We start from the raw sequence: 19,663 nt of genomic DNA on the forward strand, positions 1-19,663 counted from the left end.
AGAACTGTACCAGGTACTTTTTACAGTCTTCCAGAGAATTGAAATTTTTTCCATTAGGAGAATTTTGTAAAGACTGAAATAAATAGAAATCCAAAGGTGCCTTGTCGGGTGAATACAGTGGATGAATCAGAACTTCCCAGCTAAGCTGTAACAGTTTTTGTCTGGTTATCAAAGAAACATGCAATGTAGTCTTGGTTTTATCCTGATGGAAGATAACGTGGTTTCTGTTGACTAGTTCTGGTCATTTTTTGTCAAGCGCTGCTTTCAGTTGGTCCAGCTGGGGGTAGTGCCTGTTGGAATTAATTGTTTTGTTTTCCAGAATTAGCTCATAGTAGAGGATCCCCTTCCAATAGCACAGTATACACAACATTACCTTCTTCGGATGAAGACTGGTCTTTGGTGTGGTTGGTGGGGGTTCATTTCACTTGTTCTATGATCTTTTCTATTCCACAGTATTATATATTATCCACTTTTCATCATGTCAGCTGTCTCCTGCATGGTCTAATGTTGACTGTTCTCTATATCTTGATTTAATTGCTATCCCCTTCAACTGGTCTGCTCAACTGTGGAGCATTGCCCAGTGAGAAATCTCCAGTGCAAAACTTAGAAATCCATTTTTTACACATTTGATTAGTCACATCACCTTCTCCACATACTGCACAAATCTTTGTTTGCATCTCAGTTGCATTTTTCAGTTCAGTTCAGTCGCTCAGTCGTGTCCGACTCTTTGCGACCCCATGAATCGCAGCACGCCAGGCATCCCTGTCCATCACCAAATCCCGGTTGGTTCACCCAGACTCACGTCCATCGAGTCATTGATGCCATCCAGCCATCTCATCCTCTGTCGTCCCCTTCTCCTCCTGTCCCCAATCCCTCCCAGCATCAGAGTCTTTTCCAATGAGTCAACTCTTCGCATGAGGTGGCCAAAGTACTAGAGTTTCAGCTTTAGCAGCATTCCTTCCAAAGAAATCCCAGGGCTGATCTCCTTCAGAACGGACTGGTTGGATCTCCTTGCAGTCCAAGGGACTCTCAAGAGTCTTCTCCAACACCACAGTTCAAAAGCATCAATTTTTTGGCACTCAGCCTTCTTCACAGTCCAACTCTCACATGCATACATGACCACAGGAAAAACCATAACCTTGACTAGACGGACCTTTGTTGGCAAAGTAATGTCTCTGCTTTTGAATATGCTATCTAGGTTGGTCATAACTTTCCTTCCAAGGAGTAAGCGTCTTTTAATTTCATGGCTGCAGTCACCATCTGCAGTGATTTTGGAGCCCCCAAAAATAAAGCCTGACACTGTTTCCACTGTTGCCCCATCTATTTCCTATGAAGTGATGGGACTGGATGCCATGATCTTAGTTTTCTGAATGTTGAGCTTTAAGCCAACTTTTTCACTCTCCACTTTCACTTTCATCAAGAGGCTTTTGAGCTCCTCTTCACTTTCTGCCATAAGGGTGGTGTCATATGCATATCTGAGGTTGTTGATATTTCTCCCGGCAATCTTGATTCCAGCTTGTGTTTCTTTCCAGTCCAGCGTTTCTCATGATGTACCCTACATATAAGTTAAAGAAGCAGGGTGACAATCTACAGCCTTGACGTACTCCTTTTCCTATTTGGAACCAGTCTGTTGTTCCATGTCCAGTTCTAACTGTTGCTTCCTGACCTGCATACAAATTTCTCAAGAGGAAGAGTTGCATTTTACCTTTCTTTAATAAAACATAGTGTGCCAAAAGTGTTGCTTTTTTCTTTCCATCTTCAATATTAAAATTGCTACACAACAAGTCACCAATCTTGATAAGTTTTTTTTTTTTAATGCATGGTGATATGACAGCTATAACAATGCAGTGTAACAGAATTGTTTTGAAGGAAGTTAAAGACAACTAAGCACTACTAGAGCCATTTTATGGGAAAAACCGAATGAACCTTTTGGTCAACCCAATAGCTGTTCTAGATGGGGGAATATTTGGATTTCTAAAATGGTTAGGGGGTTACGATATATTTAAATAGTGTGGAAAATTTATTTGTAAAGTGTAAAATCTTATGTAAATAAAATTTTGGTTTATCTTCAGCAAATAGATGATGCAGTGTTAAAAGCATTTTTATTGGAGTTAGATTTGAATCCCTGCATTGATATTTTATTAATAGTTTTGTGAACCTGGGTAAATGAATTAATTTCTGCCTCAGTTTTTGCATGCATGCTATGGAGAAAAACAGCCTCCTACCCTGTTCTTGGAAGCTACTGTGACATCAGAAATAATTAAGCGTTCAGCAAAGTGTCTGATTTTTTATTGTGCCTAAATGTACCTGGCTAGATTGTTATACTTAGTATAGTTGTTTTCCTTAGCAGTTACTCGATGTATGATGTGGTTGGGATACACTTTAACCCTCTTAAAGTACATCTTTAGTTAGTGTGCAGGCTTCTCTTGTTGAGGAGCATGGGCTCTAGAGCTTACAGACTCAGTTGTGGCATGCAGGTTTAGTTGTCCCGAGGCATGTGGGACTCAAGTTCCCCAACCAGGGATCAAACCTGTGCCCTCTGCAGTGGAAGTGGGAAGTGGGGAGTCTTAACCACTGGACCTCCAGGGGAGTCCCATGGAGTTTTATACTTGTTCAAGACCAAATTCCAGATTGTATTTCCCCAAACCTGCTTTTCCTGTAGTCTTCTCCATTTTAATAAATGGGAACTCCATCTTTGCAGTATTTAAGGCATAAAGGAGTGATCCTTGAGTTCTCTGTTTTAGCATACACATCCAGTCTATCAGCAAGCCCCCTGCCATCCCAGCTAGGTTCACATAACTGTTACATCACAAGCCCCTTTAAAAGCAAAAGATGGGGGAGGGGTGTGATTAGTTGTTTCAAACTTCTTGGTGCTAGATCTTTTGTTCTTGAGGTCAGGTGATGGTCAGGTAACAGGGTTCCTATAAATCTCTACCAAATGAATGTTATTCTCTGTCTTTACAAGAAAGGGCAAGGTACCAAGGCACTACTTGTACTCTCCAAGGTCTCAGTTCAGTTCAGTTGCTCAGTTGTGTCCGACTCTTTGTGACCCCATGGACTGCTGCACACCAGGCCTCCCTGTCCATCACCAGCTCCCAGAGCCTACTCAAACTCATGTCCATTGAGTCGGTGATGCCATCCAACCATCTTATCCTCTCTCGTCCCCTTCTCCTCCTGCCTTCAATCTTTCCCAGCATCAGGGTCTTTTCCAATGAGTCAATTTTTCTCATCAGGTGGCCAAAGTATTGGAGTTTCAGCTTCAATGTCAGTCCTTCCAATGAATGTTCAGGACTATTTTCAGTCCTGACTAAGAGGAGGCAGAACTCAGTCGGCAGCTCCTTCAGGGCCAGGTTCCCACATCTTGCCCAGCTGTCATCACTGAGGGAGCCAGGCACCGAACCCAAATGGCCCTCAGTATCCTCAGGCCACCCAAATAGGGGAGACCAGGTCTCACTGACTGCAGCCTAGACAAATGACAGGGGTGGGGGAGAGGTTCACCACTTCCTCAAAGCCTGGGCCAAGGCTAGTGGAGGGCCTTAGTGAGGACTCTGAAGCCCTGAAGGACATAGTCCCCAGTCTGTTCCTTGGGGCCTCCAGCTCACCTGCTGGCTAGAAGCTAAGTTAGCTGGAGGCCTTTTAGGACAAGGCCTGAATCTGACTCTTACCTCACACTCTACCTGATGACCTCCACACACCACTGACCCTTGGCTGAATCATTTCCCTGATGGTTCCTCATTGATGGTTGCTTGTGGGCAGGGCCCACCGAAGCACCGACCAATGGCTGAGCAAGAACTGTTGCCTAGTAATAGGGTGCAGAATAATAAGGCACAGCACTGGCTGCCTGATAAGGGCTGTGCTCATACTGCTCTATTAACAATGTCTCTCGTGGAGCATGGGCTCTAGAGAGAGCTGGCTCAGTAGTTGTGATGCACGGGCTTAGTTGTCACTTGGCATGTGGAATCTTCCCAGGCCAGGGATCGAACCCGTGTCCTTTAAATGAGCAGGCGGAGTCTTAACCACTGAACCACAGCCCCTCAATGGTATTTCTTATAGGGCAGATTTGGTAAGGAAGTCCCTTGAAATTTGGGGCTCCCCCAGTGGCTCCATCTTAAAGAATCTGCCGGCAGTGCAGGAGAGTCAGGTGACAGGGGTTCTATCTCTGGGTCAGGAAGATCCCTTGGAGGAGAAAGTGGCAACTCATTTTGGTATTCTTGCTGGGAAATTCAGTAGACAGAGGGAGCCTCTTTTGCTACAGTTCGTGGGGTCACAAAGAATTGGACTTGACTGAGTGACTGAACAACAATAATAATATGCTTAAGTGTTTCTTCAATAATAAAGAATATCATGTTAGTTATTTTGGGGAATTAGCCAGACAGTAACTATTGAACACCCACTGTTTGCCAAGTACTGCTAGGGCTAAGTGTTGGACACAGATAGTGTGAGAGGTCTCCTTTTCGTTAAGGTGACTATAGTCTCTGAGGTCTACTACCTGTAGACTTAAAGATAAGCTTTGCTATTATCATGTTATAATGAAATCATATTGGAAAGTGCTTTATAAGCCACCCAACTTACAGAAATGTAAGATTATTTTTACTTTATTTACTCAAAAAATTCGTATCTTAAAGGAACAACAGTGTGAGTTTTATGTAATCTGTCATCTTAGGTGTCCTACTTGTAAAATACTGAAACTACCTACTTTCAGCATAAGAATAAAGGAACATGGAGAAGGAAATGGCAACCCACTCCAGTATTCTTGCCTGGAAAAGTCCATGGACAGAGGAGCCTAGCAGGCTGCAGTCCATGGGGTTACATGACTGAGCATGTGTGCATGAGGGTGGAGGGTCACGGGTTGGTAGCAATAAACTGGTAGAACTAAAAAAAAAAAAAAGAATAAAGGAACAGGTAGGAAAAAGTTGAAATTCCAAAGGAAAATTCAGATAGCCCTGTATAATGTAATTCTTTAGAATAATACTTAAAATTTGGTATTTTGTAATATTTTTTTAGCTTTTTTTGGATTGTGTCCTGAGTCATGTGGGATTTTAGTTTTCAGGGATTGAACCCTTGCCCCTTGCAGTGGAAACACAGGATTTTAACCACTGGACCTCCAGGGAAGTCCCAAAACTTGGTATTTTAAATAAGTTACTAAACATATTTTTTTCTCCTTTTGGAATTGATAAAAGCAGTTGTTGTTATTGTTTAGTTGCTAAATCTTATCTGACTTTTTAGAGCCCCCTGGACTCTAGCACATCAGGCTCCTCTGTCCATGGATTTCCCAGTCAAGAATACTAGAGTGTATTACCATTTCTTTCTCTAGGGGATCTTCCTGACAGGGATTGAAACCCATGTCTCCTGCATTGGTAGGTGGATTCATTACCACTTAACCACCAGGGAAACCTGATAGAAGCAGTAGCAGACTGCTAACAGATCTTTGGTATATGATTTTTACTTGTTTATAAACCAGAGAGAGGATTATGTATGTATACTCTGTTTGAGTTGAAGTTGTTCTCAAAATGGATGGTTTGAACTGCTGCTAAGTTACTTCAGTCGTGTCCAACTCTGTGCGACCCCATAGACAGCAGCCCACCAGGCTTCCCCGTCCCTGGGATTCTCCAGGCAAGAACACTGGAGTGGGTTGCCATTTCCTTCTCCAATGCATGAAAGTGAAAAGTGAAAGTGAAGTCGCTCAGTCATGTCCGACTCTGTGTGACCCCATGGACTGCTGCCTACCAGGCTCCTCCGTCCATGGGATTTTCCAGGCAAGAGTACTGGAGTGGGGTGCCATTGCCTTCTCCGAAATCAGTTTTTAGATATCAAATAATCAAGCATCTAAAGAGATGCATTTTGTCTTACACATTGCTATTGTCTTCTAATGTGAGTTTAATTTTAGGCAGTTATTGTTACCTAAAATGACAACTGAGTCCTCTGATAATTGTCATGACAGTGTTAGTTTCTCCCCACATTAAGACCTATATCCCTGTACATTCTTGTTTATTTCTCTAATTGTGGCAAGCGGGGGCTATTCTCTAGTTTGTGGTGCATGGACTTCTCACCACAGTGGCTTCTCTTGTTGCGGAGCTCGGGCTCTAGAGTGCGCAGGCTCAGTAGTTGTGGTGCACAGGCTTGGTTGCCCTGAGGCAGGTGCAATCTTAGTTCCTGGACCAGGGTTCAAGCCAGTGTCCTTTATTTTGGCAGGTTAAGCACACTGGACTAGCAAGGAAGTCCTCACTGTACACTCTTAAAAAGTTATTTTAGAAGATATTGTTTGATATACCAATATACAATACTAATGGGTTTTATATTTTAAATTTGTTAAGAGGATAATCTCAGTTAAGTTTTTCTTTTATTTTTTAATTAATTTACTTTTGGCTGTGCTGGATCTTCGTTGCTGTGTGGACTTTTCTCTAGTTGTGGCAAGTGGGGGCTACTTTCCAATTGTAGCTTTCTGGCTTCTCACTGCAGTACCCCTCACGTTGCAGAGCACAGGCTCTAGGGAAAACAGGCTTCCGTAGTTGCAGCCCGGGGGCTTCTGTAGTTGTGGTTCCTGGGCTCTAGAGCACAGGCTCAATAGTTGTGGTGAACAGGCTTAGTTTCTCCTCACCATGTGGGATTTTCCTGGATTGGGGATCAAATCCTTGTCCCCTGCATTGGCAGGCGGATTCTTTACCACTGAGTCACCAGAGAAGCCCAGTTATCCTTACTACAAAATTTTTTTTAATTAAAGGGAAGAAAGATACTATTGTAGTATGATTTGGTTGAAGAATAGTTTACTTCGTATGCCTGGGAAGAATCTGGTATCTAAGGGTTATCTACTCTGTGGTAGCATTCAGGTAGAACACAACTTAGCCTGTACCACCTGAGCTTGTTTCATCTTAGAAAACCATTATAGTTCTGGTTTGGATCTCTTGATGGAAATTCAAGGGAAAGTGAAAGTTTTGGAGTTTAGAAGTCCAGTAGTTGTTGGTAAGGGGTGGTTCCTTCTGAGGGTGGTGAGAATCTGTCCCATGCCTTTCTTAATGTCTGGTGGCCTCTGTCGAACCTTGGTTTGTAGAGAGCATTCTCCCTGTGCCTTCACATCACTTCCTTATATTTTAAGTTTTTGTTTAGCCACTAAAGTTGTGTCCAACTCTTTGAGAATCCATGGACTATAGCTGCTAGGCTCCTTTTCCATGGGATTTCCCAGGGAAGAATACTGGAGTGGGTTGCCATTTCCTTCTTCAGGGGATCTTCCCGACCCAGGGATCAAACCCATGACTGCTGCTTAGTATACAAATTCTTTACCATTGAGCCACTTGAGCTGTTCTGCAATAATGCCTGTCCTCCATTCTAAGCTTAGATGACACTTCTTCACTCTAGTCTTTGTTGCTATTGTCCAGGAATTTTGGAGTCAGGAATTCATGTTTGTGTTTCTTGTTTTGCTTTGTATGTAGGTTTTTAGTTGAATTATGGGCTTTTACAAGGAGTTGTTCCAGAGTCTTTCTATCTGAGGTATTTTTAAGCTTGTGAGGAGTCATATCCCTTCCCCCCTTTAATTTTCCTTTGTCCTTATTTTCTCTATTTTCATGCTTGGAAGCCTGTTTTTGGTCTGAAATTCTTGCCTGTTTCTAATTTTTTATATATTGACGTCACTTATAGGGATTTCCCTGACAATCCAGTGGTTAAGAATCTGCCTTCCAATTCAGGGGAATCATGTGCCATCCCAGTCTGGGAACTAAGATCCCATATTTCTTGGAGGGGCTAAGATCATGTGCTGTGATGAAGATATTGCAGCTAACCCAAAATAACTAAAAACAATTTTTTTTAATTTAAAAATATCACTAGTATTTGGGTGTTGTTGTTCATTACTAATATGTATTTGTATAGGCTTTTTTTCCCAGTAGGTTATCATATTGTTTTTTTTTTCTTGGTTGTCCTGGTAAATGAATTAAATAATGAGAAAATTAATGTTTCAAGTTTATGAAGATCTTCACCCATGATACCTTTAGTTTAATGAAACTTTTGTGTTTCTCAGCGACTTTTTTTTTCATCATTGTAGTTCAGGCATAATTTCTAAATAGTTGGTATAACTTACGTAAGGTTTGTATTACACTTTCAGTATCCCTTAACTTCATCTGCACTTTGCGTATTTCATTGTTTTCTGCCTAATTTGTTTAATAGGCCTCTTGTTGGTTGTTAACTTTTTTAAAAAATTGAAGTACATTTGATTTACAATATTGCGTTAGTTTCTGGCGTAAAGCAAAGTGATTCAGTTATACACATTCTCCTTTCAGATTCTTTTCCATTTTAGTTTGTTATAATGTATTGGATATAGTTCCCTTTGCTTTATACTGGGACCTTGTTTATCTACCTTATGTATAGTAGTTTGTATTTGCTAATCCCAAACGCCCTAATTTATCAACCCCCCTTTTCCCCTTTCAGTTCAGTTCAGTCACTCAGTCATGTCCGACTCTTTGCGACCCCATGAATCACAGCACACCAGGCCTCCCTGTCCATCACCAGCTCCCGGAGTTCACCCAGACTCACGTCCATCAAGTCAGTGATGCCATCCAGCCATCTCATCCTCTGTCGTCCCCTTCTCCTCCTGCCCCCAATCCCTCCCAGCATCACAGTCTTTTCCAATGAGTCAGCTCTTCGCATGAGGTGGCCAAAGTACTGGAGTTTCAGCTTTAGCATCATTCCTTCCAAAGAAATCCCAGGGCTGATCTCCTTCAGAACGGACTGGTTGGATCTCCTTGCATCCAAGGGACTCTCAAGAGTCTTCTCCAAAACCACAGTTCAAAAGCATCAATTCTGCAGCGCTCAGCTTTCTTCACAGTCCAACTCTCACATCCATACATGACCACAGGAAAAACCATAGCCTTGACTAGACGGACCTTTGTTGGCAAAGTAATGTCTCTGCTTTTGAATATGCTATCTAGGTTGGTCATAACTTTCCTTCCAAGGAGTAAGTGTCTTTTAATTTCATGGCTGCAGTCACCATCTGCAGTGATTTTGGAGCCCCCAAAAATAAAGTCTGACACTGTTTCCACTGTTTCCACATCTATTTCCCATGAAGTGATGGGACCAGATGCCATAATCTTAGTTTTCTGAATGTTGAGCTTTAAGCCAACTTTTTCACTCTCCACTTTCACTTTCATCAAGAGGCTTTTGAGTTCCTCTTCACTTTCTGCCATAAAGGTGATGTCATCTGCATATCTGAGGTTATTGATATTTCTCCCAGCAATCTTGATTCCAGTTTATGCTTCTTCCAGCCCAGCGTTTCTCATGATGTACTCTGCATATAAGTTAAATAAGCAGGGTGACAATATACAGCCTTGACATACTCCTTTCCCCCTTTAGTAACCATAAATTCATACTCTGTTAAGTCTGATTCTGTTTTGTAAATAAGTTCATTTGTAACATTTTAGATTCCATATATAAGTGATATCATATGTTGTTTGTCTTTCTTAGCCCAGTTTACTTCACTTAGTGTTAAACTCTCTAGTTCTATCCATGTTCCAGCAAAGAGCATTACTTCATCCTTGTTATGACTGAGTAGAAATTCTATTGTGCTTCCGTGATGTCTCAGATGGTAAAGAATCTGCCGATCTGCCTGCAATTTGGGAGACTTGGCTTCAGTCCCTGCATTGGGAAGATCCCCTAGAGAAGGGAATAGCTACCCACTCAAGTACTCTTGCCTGGGAAATCCCATGGACAGAGGACCCTGACGAGCTACTGTCCATGGGGTCGCAAGGAGTCGGATACAACTGAGCGACTAACACTTTCACTTTCAGAATTACATTGTATATGAATACTGCATCTTTATCCATTCATCTGTTGATGGACATTCAGGTTGCTTTCATGTCTTGGCTATTGTAAATAGTGCTGCTGTGAACATGAGGTGCATATATCTTTCCAATTGGAATTTTCTCTGGATAATGCCCAGGAGGTGGATTGTTGGATCATATGGCAGCTCTACTTTTTAGTTTTTGAGAAACCTCCGAAGTGTTTTCCAGTTTTCACTTTTCTCCACACCTCTCCAGCATTTATTATTTGTAGATATATATATTTTTTCAATGATGGCCATTCTGATCAGCATTAGGTGGTACTTTGTTATAGCTTTGCATATTTGATTTGCATTCCTCTAACAACTAGCAGTGTTGAGCATATTTTCATGTGCCTATTGGCCTGCTGTATATCTTCTTTGGAGAAATATCTGTCCAGATCTTCTGTCTTCCTTTTAAACATTAATTTGGCTGTGTGGCATCTTTAGTTGCAGCATGTGGGATTTGTGAGCAGGGGCTGCTCCTCATTATGATGGGTTTCTCGTGGTGGCTTCTCTTGTTGTGGAGCACAGGCTCACGGTGCACAAGCTTCAGTAGTTATGGCGTGTGGGCCTTATGAATTGTGGTACTCTGGACTCTGGCTCAGTAGCTGGGGCTCGCAGGCTTAGTTGCTTCACGGCATGTGGAATCTTCCTGGCCTAGAGAGATCCAACCTATGTCCCCTGCATTCACAGGTGGGTTCTTAACCATGGGACCAGCAAGAAAGACCAGATTTGTTTTTCTGTCCCATCTCGGTATCATGGTTTTAAAGTTTTGAAGCCATTGCTAACTTTGAAGTAATTTTTTTTTCCCCTGATAACTTACAGAATGATAATAGGCAAAAATGGCGCCTTTGCATGGTGCTTTTGAAAAAGTTTTTTTAAAAAAACATTGTAGCTTCTGTCTGTGTTCCTAGTAACTGTATATACATGAAGAACTAATGACACTGTTTTTTAAAAATTTATTAAGCACCTACTATCTGACAGACACACTAGGCATTAGTATTATTTTTAACTATTTTACTTTTGGCTGTGCTGGGTTTTGATTGCTGTGCAGACTTTTCTCTAGTTGTGGTGAGCAGGAGCTACTCTGTAGTTGAAGTGTGTGGGCTTCTCATTGTGGTGGCTTCTCTCGTTGCAAAACACAAGCTTGATGAGTGGGCTTCAGTAGTTGTGACACATGGGCTCAGTAGTCAAGGCTCCTGAGCTCTGGAGCACAGGCTCAGTAGTTGTGGTGCACAGGCTTCAGTTGTTCCTTCTCATGTGGGATCTTCCTGGACCAAGTATTGAATGCATGTCTCCTGCCTTGGCAGGTGGATTCTTTGCCACTGAGCCACCAGGGATGCCTGAGACTATTTTTAGTAAGTGTATTCTGTGAGAATTACCTTTCTCTGAATGCAGTCTTACAGTTGAATGGTAACTTACAAATCATGGAATTGAGCCTAGTACTTTGGTATCCTTGAGCCCCAGATATTACTGATCATTATTTTATTTGAATGATTTCACTCTTTTCATTCACAAATATTTCATTTAATTCCTACTTATTTATTTGGTTGTGCTGGGTCTTAGTTGCAGCATCTAAACTCTTAGTTGTAGCACATGAGATCTAGTTCCCTGACCAGAGGTCAAACTCAGGCCCCTTGCATTGAGAGTGAGAGTCTTAGTTATTGGACCACCAGGGAAGACCCTATTCAGCATATTTTTATTGAACACTCAATATATTTCAGGTGGGTACTTCTGTGGGCAGTAAGCAGGGACAATCAGGTCTGAAACAGGAACTCATCAAGCCTCTTTTGAGACTTGGAATTTATGGAAAGTCATATTGTTTGTTTGCCTTCTTGGAGTAAATGTATAGATCCTTTGTCCAAGTATCTTAGGTGCTGTTTTTAGCTACCTAGAAACAGTTTGGCATATGTGCCACTCCTTTGTGTGGTTTATCAGGTGGGAAACTCAGTCCTAGTAAACACAAAGTCATCTTTCTCTCAGGGCAGGAGACCTGTACTGTTGATGGGATGTTAAAGATGTTGTTGTTGTTCATTCACCAAGTCGTGTCTGACTTCTTTGTGACCCTATGAACTGTAGCACTCCAGGCATCCCTGTCTTTCACTATCTCCCGGAGTTTGCTCAAACTCATGTGCATTGAGTCAGTGATGCCATCCAACCATCTTATCCTTTTTCAATCCTTTCTCTTCCTGACTCATTGGAAAAGACCTTGATGCTGGGAAAGATTAAGGGCTTTTCCAGTGAGTTGGTTCTTTGCATCACATGGCCAAAGTGTTGGAGCTTTAGCATCTGTCCTTCCAGTGAATATTCAAGGTTGATTTCCTTTAGAGTTGATTGGTTTGATCTCTTTGCAGTCCAGGGGACTAAAGAGTCTTCTCAAGCACCACAATTTGAAAGCACTGATTTTTTTTTTTTTTGGTGTTCAGCCTTCTTTATGGTCCAACTCTCATATCTGTACATGACTACAGGAAACACCATAGCTTTGACTATACAGACCTTTGTTGGCAAAGTGATGTCTCTTCTTTTTAATACATTGTCTAGGTTTGTCATTGGAGAAGGCAATGACAACCCACTCCAGTACTCTTGTCTGGAAAATCCCATGGACGGAGGAGCCTGGTAGGCCGCAGTCCATGGGGTCGCTAAGAGTCGGACATGACTGAGCGACTTCACTTTCACTTTTCACTTTCATGCATTGGAGAAGGAAATGGCAACCCACTCCAGTATTCTTGCCTGGAGAATCCCAGGAACGGGGGAGCCTGGTGGGCTGCCGTCTATGGGGTCGCACAGAGTCGGACATGACTGAAGTGACTTAGCAGTTAGCAGGTTTGTCATAGCTTTTCTTCCAAGCCACAAGCATCTTTTAATTTCATGGCTGTAGTCACCATCCACGGTGATTTTGGAGCCCAAGAAATTAAAATCTGTCATTGTTTCCATTTTTTTCCCACTTATTGGCCATGAAGTGATGGGACCTGATACCATGATCTTCTTTGAATGTTGAGTTTTAATCCACCTTTTTCACTCTTTCTTCTTCATCAAGAGCCTTTTTAAGTTCCTCTTTGCTTTCTGCCATTAAAATGATGCCATCTGCATATCTGATGTTGTTGATATTTTTCCTGGCAATCTTGATTCCAACTTGAGCTTCATCCAGCCCAGCATTTTACATTGTGTACTCTGCAAGTAAGTTAAATAAGCAGGGTGACATTATGCAGTCTTGACATATTCCTGTTGTTCCATGTCCGGTTCTAACTATTGTTCCTTGACCTGCATACATATTTCGCAGGAGGCAGGTAAGGTGGTCTGGTATTCACATCTCTTTAAGAATTTTCCATTTTGGGCTTTCTCTAATTGCAGTGAGCCGGAGCAGCTCTTCCTTTGCTTTGCATAGGCTTCTCATTGCAGTGGCATCTCTTGCTGCAGAGCACAGGCTGTAGGCATGTGAGTTTCAGTAGTTGTGGTACTTGGGCTCAGTAGTTCTGTTACATGGGCTTAGTTGCTCCCTGGCTTGTGGGATTTTTCTGGACTGGGGATTGAACCCATATGCCCTGCAATGACTGGAGAATTCTTAACCACTCGCCCTTTATTGTTAATTAATTAACAGAAATGTCTATGTTTGAGAAGAATGGAGAGTATCACTTGCCCAAGGGACCACGGTATCCTCCCCACCCTCCAGTTTTATTGAGATGTAGTTGGCATGTAACACTGTAATGGGATCAAAGTCTCTTGATATTGTTAACATTTTTCTTGGGCTCCCTGCTTCCACCCTGTGTTGTATTGTGATCCAAGGACTAAGGCAAAGATATCTTTTCCTTGGGATGATTCTGTTTCTCTGTTACTCAGTTTTTAGTTTTTTAGAATTTAAAATACTTATTTTCCTAGAATGCAGGTAGATTGCTTATGTCAAGCAAATATAAATTGAGAGCTACTACCAACTGGAATATGTTATAAACAGTTAAGACAAAATAATTTAGTTCTACTTATTTTGTAAATGTTGTTAAGGTGGAGTGTTTCATTTAGTATTCTTTAGGTCATTTTGTCTCAGAAGGCATGTGGGAAGGTGATGTTTTAAACACTTGTTTTAAAAAGTGTTGATTTTTATTGATGCTCCATGTTTTGTCTGTCTAAAGTGTCAACCCAAGAAAAAGGCTACGCCGCTGAAGTATGAAGTTGGAGATCTCATCTGGGCAAAATTCAAGAGACGCCCATGGTGGCCCTGCAGGATTTGTTCTGATCCGTTGATTAATACACACTCAAAAATGAAAGGTAAAACTTGCAGCTGATGATTATATAATATAGTGTGGAATTATAAACTTGCAGTTGCCTTTAGTAACAATTTATATTTACTTTTGATCAGTTCAGTAGTGTATAGTTATGTATTTTAACCTCTTTTGGATTTCTTTTAAAAAGGTTTATTTTGCTCTATGATTTTAAAAATTCTCATTTAGTCTATCTGTAGATGCCAGAAAAATGTTAGGCTTTATTGTGTAAAGTTTATATTATTCAGAATCATTTTTCAGTATATTTATGTTTTTCTACTTCAGTCTTCAGATTTGTGTCATTTGTTAGTTTTAAAGCTGAAATAATTACAAAGAATGCTTATAAATTATCTTGAATTTTAAAATCTTGATTTAAAATATTTTCTTCAGTTACTGTTGTTTGTTACTTGATTATTCTGTTTGTATCTTAATGTCTTAACTTCTCCCTGTTTCCTATTAAGATATTCTGTGATTTTATTGTAGTTTTAATGTATGTATTTTAGTTTTTGACTAAGTTACTAACACATATGGGGCTTCCCTGGTTGCTCAGCTGGTAAAGAATCAGCCAGCAATGCAGGAGACTTGGGTTTGATCCCTGGGCTGGGAAGAGTCCTTGGAGAAGGGAACGGCTACCCACTCCAGTATTCTGGCTGGAGAATTCCGTGGACTGTATAGTCCATGGGGTCGCAAAGAGTCAGACACGACTGAGAGACTTTCACTTGCACTTTTTTCACTAACATATGCACAAGGTTTAAAAAAAAGATCTCTGATCTGTCCGATTCTTTACCTCTTTTCAGAGAGTAGCCAATTGTTATTAATGTTTCTTTCTAAACTTGCTTTATGTAAATACAACTATGTATTCTCATCTCCCTATCCTCCTTTTATTTAACATAAACGTAGCATATTGTAGGTACAGTTTTTTCACCTGTTTGACTTCTTGGAGATTATAACCATTCCCTGTTGATGGATGTTTAGGTTGTTTTTAATCTTGGGTTGAAAATATTATACATATACATACACACGTGTTTGTGTGCATACAAAACAGTGTTATAAACAATAACTGTATTTAATGTCTTTATCTGTAGGATGATTTACCACAAGTGGTATGCTGGATTTTATTTTATATTTTGAATACTAGTATTGAAGTACCCAAATACTTTTATAGCTCACTGTTTAAAGAAAATGATACCTAACTTTGTGACCTCCTTGGACATTTAAGTTCTTCTGTAGAAAATTCTTTTAGTCCCTCTGCCCTTCTATGCCTGTGACATTGCTGGTTTCTTACTCATTGTGGTGTCCTTTATGTGCACTAGTTGGGTCGATGTCATTTGTTCAACAAGTAATCAGTATGTTCTAGAAGTACTGTGCTAGGTATTGGGATCTAGTCATCGGCAACGCATTTTGCTTGCCCTTATATATAATTAGAGTCCAGGTGAAAAGAGAAGGCACCACCAAATAGACGAAATAACTAATTACTTAACAGAGAGGTGTGTTCAAGGAAAAATACTGATGATGTGAAGTGATGTTGGTGATGATGTGAAGGTACCTAACCTGAACTTTTGGAGCGGGGTAGTCAGGGCCAGTGGTGTAGGGTCGTCGGGGCCAGTGTTGCTGTAAAGTTATGTTTGATCTGAGATGTGATAGGGCAAGTAGAAAAGAAGGTTCCAAGCACAGAAAGTAGTATATGTTCTGCTCCTGTGAGGGCTGCAGCCCATAGAGTTATGGAATGTGGTACGGCGTGAGGCTGGAGAAATAGATGTGATTCAGATCATGTAGCATTTTGTAGACTTCATTAATATTTTGTATTTTTTCCTAAGAACAGTACCATTAACATGCTGTGAGCAGAGGGAGATGTGATCTGATCTATATATTTTCAAGTTCACTTAGTGCAGTGTGGAAAATGATTTGGAGGGGGCACAGATAAATCGGAGGAGATGATTAAATGGGTTTTCACAGTGATTATGTCAAGATTATAGTGGTAAAGAGGAAATGAAGACTACTTAGGGAGTAAAATGTGTATGATTTGTTAATGGATGGATAATGGGAAGTGAGGGAGAATGAAGGCTAAGGTTTCTGTATCTCAGGATGGTCCCCAAGTTTTTAGCTACACCAGCATGTAAAAATGTAGCCATTTCCTGAGAGCACTGGAACATCTACAACTTGGAGGTGACATCTTCTTGTTAATATTATTTGAAGCCGTGAGGAAAGCATGGATGTGTTGGCCTTGGGAGAAGATAATATGGTGAGAAAAAAAGGTGGCTCTGAGGAAGCCAGCATTTGAGGTCTGTGTGGAGGAGACTGAGTGTGCAAAAGAGATGGAAAAAAAATCAGAGATAAAAGGGAAACACCAGAAGCATATGGTATTGGTGACTAGATTTGTTTTATAAAGCAAGTGTGGTCAGTTTGGTTGAACGGTGCCTAGAGATGAGATAAAAAGTCCATTAGGTATAAGGAGCTGGAGATCACTGGTAATCTTTTTTGATGGTACAATTGTGGCTGAAGTGTGTGTGTGTATGTGTGTATTGGTAAGGGAAAGAATTCTTAGTATTCTATGTATTTATTATTGGTAGTCAATCTCTCCTAATTTCTGTTCTCTCTCCATATGAACTGATGCATCAGTAATTTGTTATTTTTCATCATCTTGAGGAAATACCACCTGGAACTTTTTCTGTCCCTTCAGTAGACATGGGTTACCTTCTGTGCCTGGTGAAGAGCTATCATCTTGGAGATTGCCCTCAATACTCTTGCGTCAAATTTCATCTCTTCCTTGTTTTTGATTTGCTTACTATTATATAAAATACATAGTAAGCCCTTAAGTAGTTTCCTGTAAAGGAAGCACGGAGGTAAAGTTTTTTGAGACCTTTGGGATCTGGACATATTTCTGTTCTTTTCCTGTACTTGTTTGGTAGTTGAGCTGTATAAAATAACTAGGCTGGAAATAATTTTTGCTCACAATTCTTTGAAGGCATTGCTCCATTGTCTTTTAGCTTCCAGAGTTTTCTATTAAATCTGAGATTGTTTTGATTTATGATCTTTTGCATGTGATTTTTGTCCTTTACTCTGAAAGCTTGTAGTCTCTTCTGTTCTGATAGTTCATAGACTATACCTTGCTGTGAGTCTGTTTTCATTCTTTGTAATGGGTACTTAGTAAGCCCCTTTTGATCTACAAGGTTAGTTTTCTTTAGTTCTGGAACATTTTCTTGAATTTTTTCATTGATTGTTTCCTTCCTTTATTTTCCTGTAAGTCTTATTCACATGTTGACTTTTCTGCATTGAACTAATTTTTTTTTTTTTTTTTTTTTGGTTGAATTTTTTTTGTTTTGCTCTACTTCATGGAGTAGAGCACACATGAGTGTGTTGATGTAGTTGGTTCATGGATTTGCTCACTTTTTGTTTTTTTTAAAAGAAATTTCCTTTTTAAAAATTAATTAATTGATGTGCTGTGTCTTTGTTGCTGTGCATGGGCTTTCTTTAGTTTTGAGTGGGTGCTTCTCATTTCTGTGGCTTCTCTTGTTGCAGAGCATGGGTTCTAGGGCACACCGGCTTTAGAGACAGGTTTAGTTGCTCCATGGCATGTGGAATCTTCCCAGACCAGAGATTGAACTTGTGGCCCCTTCATTGGCAGGCAGATTCTTAACCATTGGACTACCAGGGAAGTCCATGCTCACTGTTGATTGATAGATTTTAGTATCTCTTATGTAAGTTAACATAATCCTCATCCAGGTGTTTCCCAGCTTCGGAAACTGTGTAACATACCTGCATGCTAATAATTTATTCACCTGTTCCCTCTTATTCTCCTGTCCGTAATGAGCCTATCCTTGAACATCTCTTTATTGTAGTGTTAGTGGAGATTAGGAGATGGAGTGAATTTAGAAGTGCTTACTCAATTCTTCATCTTGACCTGGAAATACTCTCACTTCATCTTGAATAGACTTTTAGCCAGTCTTGTTTTTATGTTTTTCTATATTTTATGCTTTTCTGTGCTTCCACTTCTGGAGTTCCCGTTGCAAAGCAATCTAGGGGTAAATGTAAATCAGATTACTTCTTAGCTTTTCTCAAGGCTGACCTCTCATTCATTTGGTTTAACTCTTGTCACCATCTGACTTTCAGCTTTGCCAAATTTTTATTGTTTCTTTTCCTGTATTTTATATTTTGTATCTTTTTAAAAAAATTTTATTTGGAGGATAATTGCTTTACAATGTCGTGTTAGTTCCTGCTATACAGTAATGTGAATCAGCTATTAACTATACATACATCCCCTCCCTCTTGAGCCTCCCCCCCTCACCCCCGTTTGCTTTTATAAAAATTGCTCTTTGTTGTTCATTTGCTAAGTCATGTCTAACTCTTTCCGACCCCATGAACAGCAGCAGCATGCCAGGCTTCCCTGTCCTTCACTGTCTCCCAGAGCTCAAACTCATGTCCATTGAGTCTGTGATGCCATCCAACCATCTCATCCTCTGTCCCCCCTTCTCCTCCTGCCTTCAATCTTTCCCAGCATCAGGGTCTTTTCTAGTGAGTCAGCTCTTTGCATCAGGTGGCCAAGGTATTGGAGCTTGAGCATCAGTCCTTTCAGTGTATATTCAGGGTTGATTTCCTTTAGGATTGATTTGACTTGTCCCTGCAGTTCAAGGGACTCTCAAGAGTCTTTTCCAGTACCACAGTTTGAAAGCAGCAGTTCTTTGATTCTCATCTCTCTACATCCTTAGCACCAATTGTTACCTGAGTTGTTTTTTTTTTTTTAAGTAAACAGTGTACATATATAACAGAATTTTATCATTTCATCCATTTTATAAGTTTATAGTTTAGTGGCATTAAGTACATTAACATTTTTGTGAAATTATTTGCACTGTCCATCTCTAGCACTTCTTCATATTCTTAAACTAAAACTCTACTAATTTAACAAAACTTTCAGCCCCTGGTAAATACTATTCTACTTTTTCTTATGAATTTGACTATTCTAGGTACTTCATATAAGTGGAATCATGCAGTGTTTGTCCATTTGTGTCTGGCTTATTTTATTTAACATAATGTCTGTAAGGTTCATCCACATTGTTGTGTTATTCATTTGTGAGGCTCAGTGATTTTCATTTATATATATATGCCTCATTTTGTTCATCTTTACATCCTTCAGTGGATATGAGGGTTGTTTTCTCATTTTGGTTATTGTGAATAATGCTTCTATGAACATTGGTGTTCAGCTATCTTCCCTATCTGACTTTTTATTAATATCTAGTCCTTTTCATTTGTTTTCTTAAGCAAATCTTTCGAATTTTGTTTTCCCCCACTGCAGCCACCTTAGTTTATGTTCTGGTCATCCTGAGTATACACTAGTGGTGTGGCAACCCATTCCAGTACTCTTGCCTGGAAAATCCCATGGACGGAGGAGCCTAGGGGCTGCAGTCCACGGGGTCGCTGAGAGTTGGACACGACTGAGCATCTTCACTTTCACTTTCATGCATTGGAGAAGGAAATGGCAACCCACTCCAGTGATCTTGCCTGGAGAATCCCAGGGACGAGGGAGCCTGGTAGGCTGCCATCTATGGGGTCGCACAGAGTCGGACACGACTGAAGCGACTTAGCAGCAGCAGCAGTGGTAATTTCTGGTCTC

The 19,663-nt window shown here is 40.6% G+C and overlaps 1 protein-coding gene across 8 annotated transcripts in view; it reads left to right on the plus strand.

The window, feature by feature from the left end:
• Positions 1–19,663, plus strand: part of NSD1 (nuclear receptor binding SET domain protein 1) — a 153,366-nt gene that overhangs the window by 51,624 nt on the left and 82,079 nt on the right. For all 8 annotated transcript variants that reach the window (XM_070793315.1, XM_070793318.1, XM_070793314.1 and 5 more), the window contains one exon: positions 13,927–14,062. In XM_070793315.1, coding sequence (XP_070649416.1) covers positions 13,927–14,062 — 136 coding nt within the window. The remainder of the gene's footprint in view (positions 1–13,926; positions 14,063–19,663) is intronic.

Source organism: Bos indicus, chromosome 7, assembly GCF_029378745.1.
Source record: "Bos indicus isolate NIAB-ARS_2022 breed Sahiwal x Tharparkar chromosome 7, NIAB-ARS_B.indTharparkar_mat_pri_1.0, whole genome shotgun sequence".
NCBI lineage: Eukaryota > Metazoa > Chordata > Mammalia > Artiodactyla > Bovidae > Bos > Bos indicus.